Source organism: Periplaneta americana, chromosome 1 (genome assembly GCF_040183065.1).
Source record: "Periplaneta americana isolate PAMFEO1 chromosome 1, P.americana_PAMFEO1_priV1, whole genome shotgun sequence".
In the NCBI taxonomy this organism is placed as follows: domain Eukaryota; kingdom Metazoa; phylum Arthropoda; class Insecta; order Blattodea; family Blattidae; genus Periplaneta; species Periplaneta americana.
Window position 1 is genome coordinate 167,608,763 of NC_091117.1, and position 14,665 is coordinate 167,623,427.

Sequence of the window (14,665 nt, forward strand, 5' to 3'; positions counted from 1 at the left end):
AAAAGAGATTACTTGGAGGAAAAACTGGATGATATAGAAACAGATAGTAAAAATGAAAACATTAGAGATTATTATAAGGACATAAAGGAATTTAAGTAAGGATATCATGCAAAGTAAATGTGATCAAGGATGAGAATGGTGACTTGCTTGCAGACTCTCATTCCATTCTGAACAGATGGAAAAACTATTTTGGGTAACTACTAAATGTACATAGACCAAATAGAAATGATCGGGATGATATTCAAATACAAATTGCTGAATCATTTATTCTCAACCCTCACTTTCTGAAGTCGAAATTGTAGTAGAAAAGCTGGAAAAGCGCAAGTCTCCAGGTATCGATCAAATTCCAGCAGAATTAATACAAGAGTATGGAAACACATTATCTAGTGAAATTTATAAGCATGTCCATATTAGAATATCATTGGTTTAATCCATCATTTGTGATCTGGATTATAGCAATGGCCAGAGAATTTTCTCCTCAGGATTTTCAAAATTTAGATATTAATTTTAAAATTGTTGGAGACACTTCATGCATTAGAAAGGCAATAAAATATAATGAAAAGTACATAAAATGTAAATCTTCAACTTTAACCCACCTAGTGAGTGCATAGTAGAAGTCTGTATGCACATTTGTTTTATTTTTAGAAAATGTGTAAACATTTTTCCAGAATACACGTAACTGAAATATATGAAGACCAAAACCTGCAAATGATACAGATTTTTTGTGGTATCATGAAAAAATTTTGTATTATTTTAGTGTCGAACCACTCCATCCATATTCATTCATTCATTCATTCATTCATTCATTCATTCATTCATTCATTCATTCATTCATTCATTCATTCATTCATTCATTCATTCCCAAGGGCAGGTCTTTCACTACAAACCCAGCATTCTCTAATCTTTCCTATTTTGTGCCATCCTTTTAGTCTCCGCATACAATCCATATATCTTAATGTCGTCTATCTTCTGATATCTTCTGCCCCGAACTTTCCTCTCGTTCACCACTCAATATATTGCTTTAAATTGCTTATAGGTTTACTGTAGTGATTGCTGTGTATGTGTGTTGAACTGAATGTTGTGTTGTGACAGAGCAGTGTGTTGTGTCTGTGATAGTTGTATTTGTCTTCAGTTGTAACGCTTTACTTCTTGCTCTTTGTATATACAGCTGTACCGGTCACAACAGGCACCACGGTGCAGACCAGTAAACCTGGTAAGTTATTTTTCTCAGCTCCAGCATTAAGCTGTATGTTGTACAATAGAAGATGTATAGACTTAAAACCATTATCTATTGTTTGTGTGTGTAAAATATTTAATTTACAGCAAAACCTTGTTAATACGCTCACGCTTATAATGCTATCCTGTTCATTACACTCTTTTTATATGGTCCCTGGACGTTTCATATATAACATAATAATATATACCCTCTTGTAACGCTTCCAAATTCTGCTTGTAGTGCTTTTTTCCGGATTGGAAATGAGTAAAAAAACTCCATATAAATTGTGTAAATTTGTAATGTTTTAAAAGCATGGTGAATAAATATGTTGCTGTGACTGTACTGGGGATCATTGCACCACGAGTACAAGAAAGAAATTTCATCCTCTACCTGTGGGCACTGTCAGAAGTTGCACTTACCGGTACTTTCCTTTGTATGAAAAGATTTTAACACTCCCTGTCATTACATTCCTGTCCTTTCTGTAAAATTTAAGCATTCTTTGAATACTGTGAAGTATGCAGTAAATTTGCAGTGCAAAATGACATAACAACCTGTGAAATGGCTGCCCCTTTCATAATGGATGATGACTAGAATTGAGCTCCTGTACAGGAGAAGTTTGGGAAAATTAACATGAATTGTATCGTTGACAATGGTTTAGTAACCTCGGAAATTCATGGTGTTGGCAACAGGATTGTAGATCATGCTGCCACTACTGCCAAATGTGAAGACAGTGATGAGGAAATTAAATCTGCAGAGGAAAGTGTACCCACACCAAATGAAGCTCTCGGAGCAGTATATGTGCTTCGAAAATGCATCAGTGTCGCTCTTAGTGGTGTTTCAAGTGAAGTACTCTGTAGTTGAAAGAGTAATGGAATGGAGAGAAATTCTCTCCGGCGCCTGGGTGGGTATCTGGTGTGGCTTAATGGATAAAGCATCAGCACGTAGAGCTGAAAACCCGGGTTCAAATCCCGGTGCCGGAAAGAATTTTTCTCCGTTCCATTACTCTTTCATCGTATGATGACACAGAATATCTGCATGGAAATATCATATGTACTTCGGTACAGTAAAATAATATATATGATATGCGTAAATCACTTCGTGATTTAAGACGGCGCTTATTCCGTCGGATCCCGGCCAACTAGTCACTCATAACGAGTGCACCTCAGCACATGTGTGGACTTCAGTCCTACGTTCATAGATATCTATGACGTAGTGCAGAGGGCGGCCACTAGAGGGAACCCAAACTGAGATGATTCTGTCCGGCGCCGGGGTGGGTATCCGATGTGGCTTAATGGATAAAGCATCAGCACTTAGAGCTGAAAACCCGGGTTCAAATCCCAGTGCCGGAGAGAATTTTTCTCCGTTCCATTACTCTTTCATCATATGATGACGCAGTATATCTGCATGGAAATATCATATGTACTTCGGTACATTAAAATAATATATACTCTGTAGTTACTCAAACCACAAGGGAAATGTAATCATTCATAATAGTAGTACAAACAGACACATGGCAAACAACAATCAAAGATTTTTTCATATGAAATAAGCTCTTATTTGCATTTTGCACTGTAACGAATGCAGTTTTCTATGAAGTGGTGTCTAAATTCTTTTCCCATTTCATAAATCATTTCCAGTCTATAGCGCTGTCCTGCTTATTATGCTTGAAGGCCACAGTCCCTTAATGAGCGTATTAACAGAGTTATATTGTATTTCGTTTATATTGTAAGTTCTTTTTTAATTTCGAAGCGTGTTGCTTGGTTTTTCAGTAATAAATAACTTACCAAATGTGATAAATTGGCAATTTTAAGTTGATTATAGTTATAAAATATATGAAAGCCAGAACTAACAAATGACAGACAGATTTTTTGTGAGCATGAAAACATTTTCTTTTGTTTCAATGTCGAACCACTGGCAAGTCCCACTGCTTTGAAAAATAGTTGTGTAAACTAATTTGTCAACAGAATTAGAAATAAATATAATAAAAGATAACCATTTAAATGTCATTAATTCTTATGAGCTTCGCATTCCCCACAGAAGAAAGTAATGATAAAGATAGCATACTTGATCTATTATATGCAATATGATGCAAAAGTTTTATTTGGAGATGCCAATGCCAAAATAGGCAAAGAATATAATGGATATCCTGATTTGATGTAGAATAAAATATTCATGATATATCAAACGATAATGGAAGTAGACTGCAAAGCTTTGCAATATCCTGAAACTTGTAATGAGCGAAATTTTCCCTCGTGAACCAATTCACAAAGTGATTTGGATATTACGTGGTGGAAAAACAATAAACCTAAGTCATAATTTGTTAACAGACAGAAGAGACAGTAAAAATGTTATTGAAATTAGATCTTTTAGAAGTGTCAAAGTCGGATAAAAGATTGAGAGCTCAAAAAATGAACAAATCACAGTGTGTAAATAGACCCCATGTCACCAACTTCAATTCAGAGGAAGTTAAACAACAATTTAAATTTAAATTAGAGAGTAGATTCAACATACTCATTGACTTTAGAAATGGTAATGAAAATAAGTAGAAAGCGGTGGTTCACATTAGAATGTAAAAAAATGAGTGAGAATAAGAAAAAAGTGTTTGTTATTGGAAAATAGTTCACAAGAAAAATTTAAGTCCGATATAAAAATGTCAACAAAGAAACAAGTATAATTTAATAACACAAACAAATTATACTGTATTAAGGAGGAAAGTAGAAAGTGATAGACGAAATAATAATATGAAAGAATTTTATAAAGTACGAGTAATTTCTTTAATGGATATAAACCACGAAGTTAGGGTTGAAAGTTGAAGACATTGAGATGGTACTTTCAGAAACTATTGAATGTCACACATTCAGAAGAGTACCAACTTCAAATGCAAAATTATAATGTAATTGCAGCCTTTTGTCTATGAGCCATCTCTTGATGAACTGCAAGAAATAATTAGTAAGCTGAAATCTGGAAGAGCACGAGGTAAAGATGAAATATTACCAGAGCATATTATATTAGAAGAAGTTGCATTAGTCATTAGTGGAGGAAATTCATAAACTAATAATAACAATTTGGGAAATAGAAACAATGGCAGGTCCTCATAATAATAAAAAATAAATAAAAAAGCACTGATTGTGTCAATTTAAAACAATGAGATACATTTAAATGAGAAAAACAGAGAGGAATAGCATTGCTAAATTATTGTTATAAAATTTGTTCGCAATTATTATTACAGAGAGATGAATAAATTTGTACAGGAGAATATATTCACGAGCATCAAACAGGATTATTGTTATAAAATTTGTTCGCAATTATTATTACAGAGAGATGAATTATGTACAGGAGAATATATTCATGAGCATCAAGCAGGATTTATGGCTATTAGATCTGCTCTAACCAGATTTTCATTTTAAAACAAATTTCAAAATGCTGAGAATTTCGAAAAGACTATGCATATTCTATTTGTTGATTTCGCTGATGCATACAACAGTATCAATATAAAGTTTATGTGGAAAATATTGTTGAAAAAATGGAGTTCCTAAGAAATTAGTAAAATGATGAAAATGTTTGCTGATGAATCAAAGTGTGTTATTAAAATTAATAATTGGATTTCAGGTAGTTTTATTGTAAACAATTGTATCTGAAAAGGAGATGCACTTTCACCAGTGCTGTTTAACACACTGCTGTTTGACAATACACTTCAAGAAATTTGCAAGTCTGATAAAGGAGTATTTCTGAATTATTATAAATTCTACTGCCTGGCTTTTGCAGATGATATGGCATTAATAGCTGACTCCAAAGACAGTTTGAGATATTTGACAAAAGAGTTAACAGAAGGAATCAAACCAACTGGGTTGTCATTAAATGTTGACAAAACGAAGTACATGAGAATGGCAAGGACAGAATGCAGAAATAATTTCATAGTGAACAGTTTTGTTTTACAAGTTTCATTATTCAAGTATCTCGTGTGTTTTGTCAGCAATCAGAATATAAATGATGTGGAAATTAAGCATCGCTTAGTGAATGCCAGTAAGTGTTACTATTCTCGGGACAAAATTTTCTCCTCTAATCTACTTTCAAGACATACTAAATTATGCTGCTATAAAACCGTAATATTTCCACTGTTGCTATACAGATCAGGAACATGGGTGTTAACGAAAAAAAGAAACATTGATTTGTGTAATTTTGAAAACAGAGTTTTGAGAAACTTATTTGGCCCCATCAGTGACCGTGGTGTTTGGAGAATCCGGAAAAATAGAGAAATGAGTTTTTTCAACCAAGCACCTATTGTCATTAAAAGCAGAAGATTACTTTGGTTTGGTCATGTAAAGCAGTGTAAAAGAAGTGCCTTAGGAAAGTTTTAGAGGGACATCTAGTAGGAAGAAGATCTCTTGGAAGACCCTATGGTGTAATCATCTGACCACCTATCTTAAGTTTCTGGGATACAATGCAGAGGAGTCCAACAACAGAGACCACTGGAGGCCAGTGATTGTTAATGAGGGCAAGAATCGTCTCAGATTGATATACGACAATAGCTTATGAGTCCCATCTCATAATCTTTTGATTTGATTATAAGGAACCATTTTCTAAGTAAATTACCAACCAGAATTAATGAGACTTATCTCCCCTGAGCTCTTTTGTCTTAAAGTATTCGCCTTTCACAGTCTTACCTTCAATAAAAACAGTTCTGCCACTAGCTGGCAGGAGATAAGAAATTAAAAAGGTAGTCTATGCAAAACGCAAGTTATTGGAGCACTTACTACATTGTGAGAGCTCATTCCTATATCCTTCCTAGTTATTCTTCATTTCTGGAATGGTCGTAGGAAATGGGATAGTTAATTATATGATAGATTGTATTGTTAAAAAAATTAATTACCATATAATCTGTCGTCATGATGTAGGAATCACTAGTGTGGGTACGTCTTGTAAGTACATCATGTTGTAGGCAGTTTTTCAACATATTTAATGTACTGTGATAGTTCCTATTTATATTTTAGAAAAGTATGAAGAGTCACAGAATTAAAAAAAAAATCATTTAGTCTTTTCTAAGTAATATTATGGATATGAAATTTTTAGAAATCTGTACACATGAAAATGATCAAATTTTGACGTCTTGCATAATTATACTGTCTCCCTACAACTGATCATTCCAAGTCTAGACAGCAAGAAATAAATGGCATTTGCTTTTCCGTAATATCATATATAGTTTAAATTAATTAAGCCAACAGAATAAACTAAATTTGCATTGATTAATGACATAAATAAAAGAGAGAAATTTGTAAGGGGAATTTTGATTACATTGCTTTTATTTTCTGATAGAAGTTTGGCATATACTTTATTTTTGAACGATCCTTCATGAAAAAATACATTGTCCTCAAACTTGCCATAGCATATACAGGGTGTTTCTGGGCTAATGTTACAAACTTTCGGGGATGATGAGGAAGGGCACATGTATCAATTTGAGATCAGGAATCCTGGTCCGGAAATGACTGAGTCAAAAGTTATAAGCAAAAATAGTTGTGTGGAAATGGAATTGTAATTTTGCACCACGTGCCCTCCTTCCCTTAACCTTTGGAACAGTCGTGGAAAGATGGTATGAGTCGGATGTCTCCTACGTGGGTACTTGGCTTGATACAATCTGTGAGCTTGCCTACTGTTCCCATTGGCTCATCCGTATTCAAAAATCAGGTCTGCATATTCTGCTCTCGTGTATGCCTCCATTTCACTAGGACTGATCGACTGGACACTGCAACTTCTACACATACACTGCTGTCTACAGACGTGCATATCAGGACCAACCATGTCTGTTACACATTACGTTATCTGCATTGCTTTAGTGTAGTTTTTTGTCCCCACTCCTTCAGACAGCACACTGAATGGAATACTGTAAGTAGACAACGTAAACTACGTCAAATGAATACAGTATGTGTAAGATGTACAGATAAATATACATAAATAAGGTGTACAGAGAAATAAAATTATTTCATTTTCACACAACTATTTTTGCTTGAAACTTTCGACTCAGTCATTTCTGGACCAGGATTTCTTATCTCAAATTGATACATGTGTCCTTCCCCATCATCCCTGAAAATTTGTAACACTAGCCCAGAAACATCCTGTATATGAAAAAAGGAATCATTCTATATAATATAATAATCGTTATTTATCGTATTTACTAATACTTTTAATCATCAATAAGCTTTCACTCGACATTTCTTAATGAAAATTTTTATTGTTAATTACTAATCATCAATATTGCTTGTACAAGCAAGCTTTTATACTAACCAAGCCTAATAGCTTTGACAGTTATTGATACAAACGTCATGGAGAGAGCATAAGGAATATCTCAGTTCTAACACATATTCTGAAGGACAGTTTTCTTGGAGGGTATGTGCCCTTTCAAATTAAAGTCTGAGCAATTTCAATTGTATATGGTGCAAGAGCTGAGAGGGTTACAGAAGACTATAGTGACTTAATGAGTTAGGTGTTTTGTGGTTCCCAGTGACAAATGCGGTAGTGAAAGAGGTTTTTCTACTTATTCAACTGTATTCACCGATAGCCAAACCGACCTATGTCCAGAAAATACTGAAACCTTGATATGCATGTGATTTGTAAATAGTCTGAATCAGAAATCTGTCTCGACTGAAGAGATTACAGTATATTGGTATATTTAAATACCAACTCATACTTGATTTTTATATAATAGTGTTGTAAGTGCCATTGTGTTAAATTAGAATAATTATCCTTTTTTTTACTTCATGAAATACCCATTATCTGCTCCTTTACATGTGTTTATAAAACTAAGATATAATCTACCACTAATTCCCAGTCTTTGTCAGAGACGACACTGTCCTTTGAAGAGATAAGATAAGAGCTTGTTTATTGATTAGGCCTTTTCAGATGATGCTCCAATCACAAGGAGCAGTAACATATGTCTAAAGTCGCAGCATTCAATTAGTACCCAAATGGTACCAAAAAGTAATGCTTTCCTTTAAGATAAGAGTTCGTTTATTGTTATCCCTTCTTAAGTGCTACTCCAATCACATGGTTCTTCATTAATGTAATTATAATTTTTCATGTCCTTTTCTTTGTTTCTTTTTTATTATTAATTAGTTATGTTTACACTTTTATATTTAATTGAGAGTATACTGATCCGTAAGGACTTCCATCGATAGGGGTAGTTTGTAAATAAAAATAAATATCTACCAATGTGTTAGCATTTTTAATTGACATGGAGTATATAACAACATTGTCATATTATTTCGAGTTGATGACGATAAAAAAGGTTAGTAATTTTAATTTCAGTTTTAATTAAAAGCCTTCTCATAACTTAAAATTTATTCACTGCGAATGATGGTAGAAATCAATGTACTGATGTCTGTATGAGAGTAATTGTAACTAGGAATAATCTTTACAACGAAAATATGACGACACCACTTGACATTACAAGTATTCATGCTTGCAAAAAAAGATGAATCTAACACAAAGCCTGCTGTTAGGGTACTAATTGAACGATTTTACTGTCAGGCCTTCACTTCCATTCAGCCAGTAACAAAATAAGTTTATATAGATTGTTCTGAAAAAAGGTTCCAATATTTAGAAAGGAGGTCGTATGCATCAAAACAAAAAACAAAAGTCCTACAAACATGGGTCATAAAATTAATATCTTCTAAGAAATGAGCAAATGTTTATCATCACTATAAGAGCAACATATCTTCCACTGTGAGCTCTTTAGCAAGAAACAAATAAGGAAACAGAATGCAGCCATTTATCATTGTGTATTACACAGCATACCTTCGTTTGTGTTTGCATCAAGAGGACACTTAAGCAGATGACAGTACTTTAAGAGTTCGTAATTGTACTATGGTACATAAACTGATTCCACACTGCAATAATTATTACTGTATAATCGGGTAAATTAGTTTCGTATCTCTTGAATTGGAGCATGTTTTGTTTCTCACAAAAGAGCTCAAAGTAGAAGATCTGCTGCTCTTACAGTGACGGTAAACATTTTCTCATTTCTCAGAAGATATTAATTTTAGGACTCATGTTTGTAGGACTTTAATTTCTTGTTTGGTGCATACTACCTTCTCTCTAAATACTGGAACCTTTTTTACTATACAGATTTTTCGTGCTTAAACTAGTGTAAAATGGCTGCTAACAGTGGTGGCATTTTTGACACTTTTCAATGCCATCTATGTGTCAAGCCACGAACTTTTCAAATGCACTTCGTTCTAAATGTGCTGCAGAAATTTTCCCTACAGAATTTACAAATTGTGCAGATCATGCTTGGAGCAAGTGTCTTATGTTAATGCTAGTTGCTAATTCTTTGATCACTGATGTTTTAGATATCGTTTCATCAGTGCATATATGTAAATTTGAAAAAAAAGTTTCTGATAAAAAAACACAAAAAATAAATTTAATATATTTTATAAATTAAAGTTCTAACACAAGGCGAATTTTAGTTAAGGTGTTGATTTCTCTTTGAAATAAAGCTTTATAATACCAATTTTCTGTATGCCATCATATGTCTTACAGTTCGATGCACCATGAGTGTAGTATAGTAGTATGTTTTTGATACTTTATTAGAAGTAAATGTAACACATTGTTTTCCATGAACAGTATAGTTACCAAAAATGAAATGGATTAGATCTGTAGAAAATAGTTTGGTCAACAGAGAAAATTTGTATGTTATATAAAAACATGCTTTGAATGTAATAGCATGATATTTACCTATTGCTTTAGATGCTTACTTCGAGATGAATTTGATGTGACTTGTTCTGTTTCGTTTGATGGTGGTGGCAACAATTTTCTACAGACTTTCTCTACTGTTGGTTTAAGCATTGTGCACTTGGAAGCATATTTTAGCATTGCCTTTTGGCTATTAATCATTGATTATATATACGTATTTGTCTTACAAGCAAAATAAAATTTGATATACTAATCGGTAATTTATAAATTTATATGTTATGTATGGTGATGGAAACACAGCTCTTCTTGACGTGATATAACATTTATTCCACGCATTATCCTCAGGATTGTGATCAGGAATAGTGACTCTTGATTTTAAAACCTTATTACAATATAAAAGATAATCATGCAATCTTTATTATCTGGTGCCTTGTTTAGAATCTATTCTATGTATAAATCTTGTCTGATTAAATTAATTGGAACCCGAAGATGACTACCAGTTAGTCGAAAATATTAGTCCTCACACCAACCAAAGATAAATAATTAAATTTATTATAAGGAAGATAAGTGTTTAAGACTATTGTTATTCATTTATTTAAAACAGTGTTTAGGGTGTTTGACATGAAGCATAGTGATCGTTCTAAATCAGCTGGCAACGAGCAACATTCAGTGGATGTGATTGTAATGTTGTTGAGTCAGCTCTAAATGGTCAGTGACACAGCCTTCTACACATACTAGCCATGAAATGGTGAAAGCAACATCGCATTTCCCTGTCGTAAGTAATCTGATAGTCCAAGTTGCGTTTATAGGTTATAGTTGGCATCATGACCAATGGCATTCTGCAATCCTACGTGTCTAATGGAAGGTTAAGAAATAATTGTAAATAACTAAGTTGGAGCAAGAGTGAATAGAAATAAGGAAAACGGAAATAATTGAAGAAGACCTATTTTATAGCCACTTTATCTTAAAAAAAAAAAAAAAAAAAAAACAACTCATATCTACCTACCAAAAATCAAATCTCAGTTGTATGATAGTAAGTTACCATTTGACAGACAGCTGGGAGAAAGTTGTATTGATTTTTCAGTTCTTATAATTTTATTAGACAGGATGATTTAAATTATCAGGGGATTTAATACATGGAATAAAAGAAAAACAATAGTCAATATATTTTGGTAAAAAAAAAAGTATTATAAATCTTTGATCTTAAAGACTGACTTTTGTTCTCAATTTGCGTTATCAGGTAGGTGAAGGACGACTGTGATGAATATATGTACTTCATTATCGTCGTTATCGTAATGATCATAATCCAGTCAGTAATTTATGCCGTGAGTTAGTCTATTTTGTCATCATACTCTGAAATTTGAAATGTGCTGTTAAATTGAGAGCAGGTAATACTGGTATGCTTCCAAGTGAACGAAGGTGATGATCCTATTTCTTGTGCTTTACTTACTCTGTGTATCTGTCTCTTCTCTTCTTATTTGTGCTGCTTCATCAGGGAGCCCAACAGGTGTCAGCGTCGCCCCTCCTTGTGCCACTTCTACTCCCATTACAATTCCTACATCATCCTCGAAGCCACCATCTCCTCCAGTAGTTACAACCACTGCCTCACCTCCTTCCTATCCCGCTGTGCTGAAAGACCGACCTCCAAGTTTTATAAAATGTTTACCTCCTCCCAGTGGCATTCCAAGTGCTTCTGGAAAAATTCCTCCTCCTGTACCTCCTCGGGGCTCTCCATTGGGAAAAAGAGGAGACGCTAGTGCTGCTGCACCCAGAGGTGGGATTGTCAGGCATTATCATACGTATCATCAGTTCCATCATCGCACGTTGAAGTCGGAGAAAATGCGCATGTCAGCACTCGAGCAACACGGTAGCAGAATGCATGACAGATTTAAAAGGAATGATGGTGTTACTGGATCTGGCTTTTATTACCAATTTGGCATGCATGCTAAAAGAATGCATGTGGATATGAGCATCTCCCCATACTTTATGCATCATAACTTAAGCCAGAGCCTACCAGCAACACCAACTTGCATGGCTCATGTGTGAATTCAAGAACTATTGTCTTTAAAATTTCATATACCCTTGAGGAGTTATGTGTGAGAATATTTCATGTTACAGTTGATACGTAGTGGAAGTGTACATGTATGTATATATTTTATTCTTTTGTGGTGTATTTTCAGTGAAAGCAGTCAGTCCCATAATAAATATATGTAAGCTCTTTAATGAAGTGTTAACTAAAAAAAACACTTTCAGGAATGTATAGTTCACTGAAATATAAAAATATGAACAATGTAAGACCAAAAAAAATCACACAAGCAATGATTAGTTAATTGATCTGCATGATCTCCTGATTTTGAACCACCATATATTTTGTCGCATAGTAAAAAATGTAAGCATATTGAACGATAATTTGAGAACAACGAAGAGACATTGTCTTTAACATTTTGAAAGCTACTGACAAATTATTTTAGGAATGTTATATTTAAAATAAATATCACTCACATAAGCCTTTTGGAGGTAGTAGTAATAAAATGTTATGTTGTTCATTAAGAATTTGCTTGCAGACTTTATGAAGTAATTCTTGCTCCTTTTTATCTTAGTGAAATTTTTTGTGAAGACTTCATTGAAGTGGTGTTCCTTACTTTTAAAAATATTACTTAGAAATTTCTTTTCGTACAGGGGAACTATTTATGATCCCATGATGAAACATTCCCTCAAACTGCTTGCATAGTTAGATCTTCACAGCAGATAGACAAATATAAAATATTAGCTCCCCATAATAATTTTTAAGTATCAATGGAAAGTATAAGATATGGTTGCTGAATCATAATTATCAACAAAAATGGAGACTATGATTTAAGGGTGTCAAAATTCCATTTGCCATTGAAGTTATTACACTACTACCATGTACAGGGACAGAGGGATATAGGAAGACCTCACTGCAGATGAAATGATCACTTCCTAATGTAGTCACAGAATGGGAAATTATATCCATACACTGCAAATGGTAGAGGAAAAAGAAGAGTGTGAGAATGTGAAAACTTACTGGGATACTAACTTAGAACAGTTGAATTGCCTTCCTCTGTGAATTTCTGCTGTCATGTGACATGCAAAACAAGGTCTGCACACAATGCTCTGTGCTAGATGAGTGAGCACAAACTACTCAAGACCGAGCACTGTTCAGTTTTTCGATTATATTTTATTCCAGGTTCAATGTCGCAACTTCATACAGTTGCGAGGAATACTGGAAATATTTTTTTATATATATTTATCAGCTGTGGAGATAGACATAAGCTCAGTAACAGTTCCCTTATTACTTATAGAACTATAGAACGTAATAAATAGGGCACAGATTCTTACATAAATAATTTCATTTGCACTGCAATAGAAACTTAATTGAGTTTTGGACATAGTCACTTGAGCATATATATTTGACATAAAAAAAAAAAACAAAATTTGCAAAAGTTTTTATATATACCTAACTACATATTTTCAAATATTTGCTTAAAACACATAAAAACTTTCTTTTTCAAAAAATAATTTTCGACAGTCTTTCAGCCTCTTCCATACCCATTTGAGACTAAGCACCACCAGAATATAAAGAACACTCATAAAAATTTATGACACATTTTTGTCTCTCCTTCGATATATGTGTAAACAATGCTTCTTTCATTATCTACCATAAACATCTGCTGTCACGACTGAATCTTAAAAGTTGTGTTTATTCATTACATCATGCTAGCAAGCATATCATATTATATGACAGCAGTGTGCTGTTCATAAATGAACTTCTAAAAAATATTACGACATAGACTTGTGATCTGACCAGTAAGTTATAATATCTCGGTTCTGATCTGTGATGTATGATGCTCATAGTTATATTTTCAAAGTGTATTATAAAAGTGGCTAAGCAAAAGCCACAATAATTAGCAATATGTTGCAGAAGAGATGGAAAAGTACTTTTTTCCAACCATGTGGAAAAGCCACAAAGGCAGAATAGTGTTTTCAAGTTACACAGCACCTAAATGACAACAAACAGATTGCTGCAACTTTGTGCCTCACGAACAATTCATCTCTAATTGGTGATGCAGTTACAAGTTGTGTAGAATTTCAGTTTATTGTGCAGATTTATGTAGGATGTTTGCATCAGCTGACATAGCCCTTTACTTGTATAGAAAATGAATCATATCTTCAGAAATTTCTTCACCAAATACTCTAATAATGACACCCCTGAAGAATCAATTTTTAGAAAAAAAAAAAATCTTTGGAAATGTTGCGAAGAAAATTTCGATCAGATTTGTTCAATATGTGGAGAAAAAAACCTGAGTTAGCATGGATGGAAGTTCGGTATTTGGATATTAAAAATGTTGCAGTAATATTGAAGAATTTTTTTTTTGTTAACATATCAAGAACTGACTGCTGCAAATCATGTGATAATGGAAAGATTATTCAACAAACATTGCAAGTATTGATGCCCAGGTAGTGTGGGGTACTAAAATATTTTGCTGTAATTGACAGATGCTGCATTGTATGTGAAGAAGGCAGCAGCAGATCTTGTTAGTTACCGGTATCCTAAAATGATTCATGTTACGTGTTTTTGCATGGTTTACACAAAATATGTGAAGAAATCGAAGCAATATATCCTAATGTGGATTATTTGACTTTAATGAAAAAAAAAAGTGTTCATTAAGTCGCCATTATTCAGAAATAAAAATCCTAACACACCATTGTTATGCATACCTATTTTAACATTGAGAAACTTAC

General features: G+C 33.5%; 1 protein-coding gene across 13 annotated transcripts in view; it reads left to right on the forward strand.

Annotated features, from left to right (window-relative positions):
• Positions 1–14,665, forward strand: part of LOC138703651 (phosphatidylinositol 4-phosphate 5-kinase type-1 alpha-like) — a 196,921-nt gene that overhangs the window by 87,327 nt on the left and 94,929 nt on the right. For 8 of the 13 annotated variants that reach the window (XM_069831761.1, XM_069831769.1, XM_069831715.1 and 5 more), the window contains 2 exons: positions 1,169–1,213; positions 11,397–11,768. The exons of 2 other annotated variants lie outside the window; for them this stretch is intronic. In XM_069831761.1, coding sequence (XP_069687862.1) covers positions 1,169–1,213; positions 11,397–11,768 — 417 coding nt within the window. The remainder of the gene's footprint in view (positions 1–1,168; positions 1,214–11,396; positions 11,769–14,665) is intronic. 3 more of the 13 variants (XM_069831731.1, XM_069831786.1, XM_069831799.1) reach the window with 2 other exon arrangements.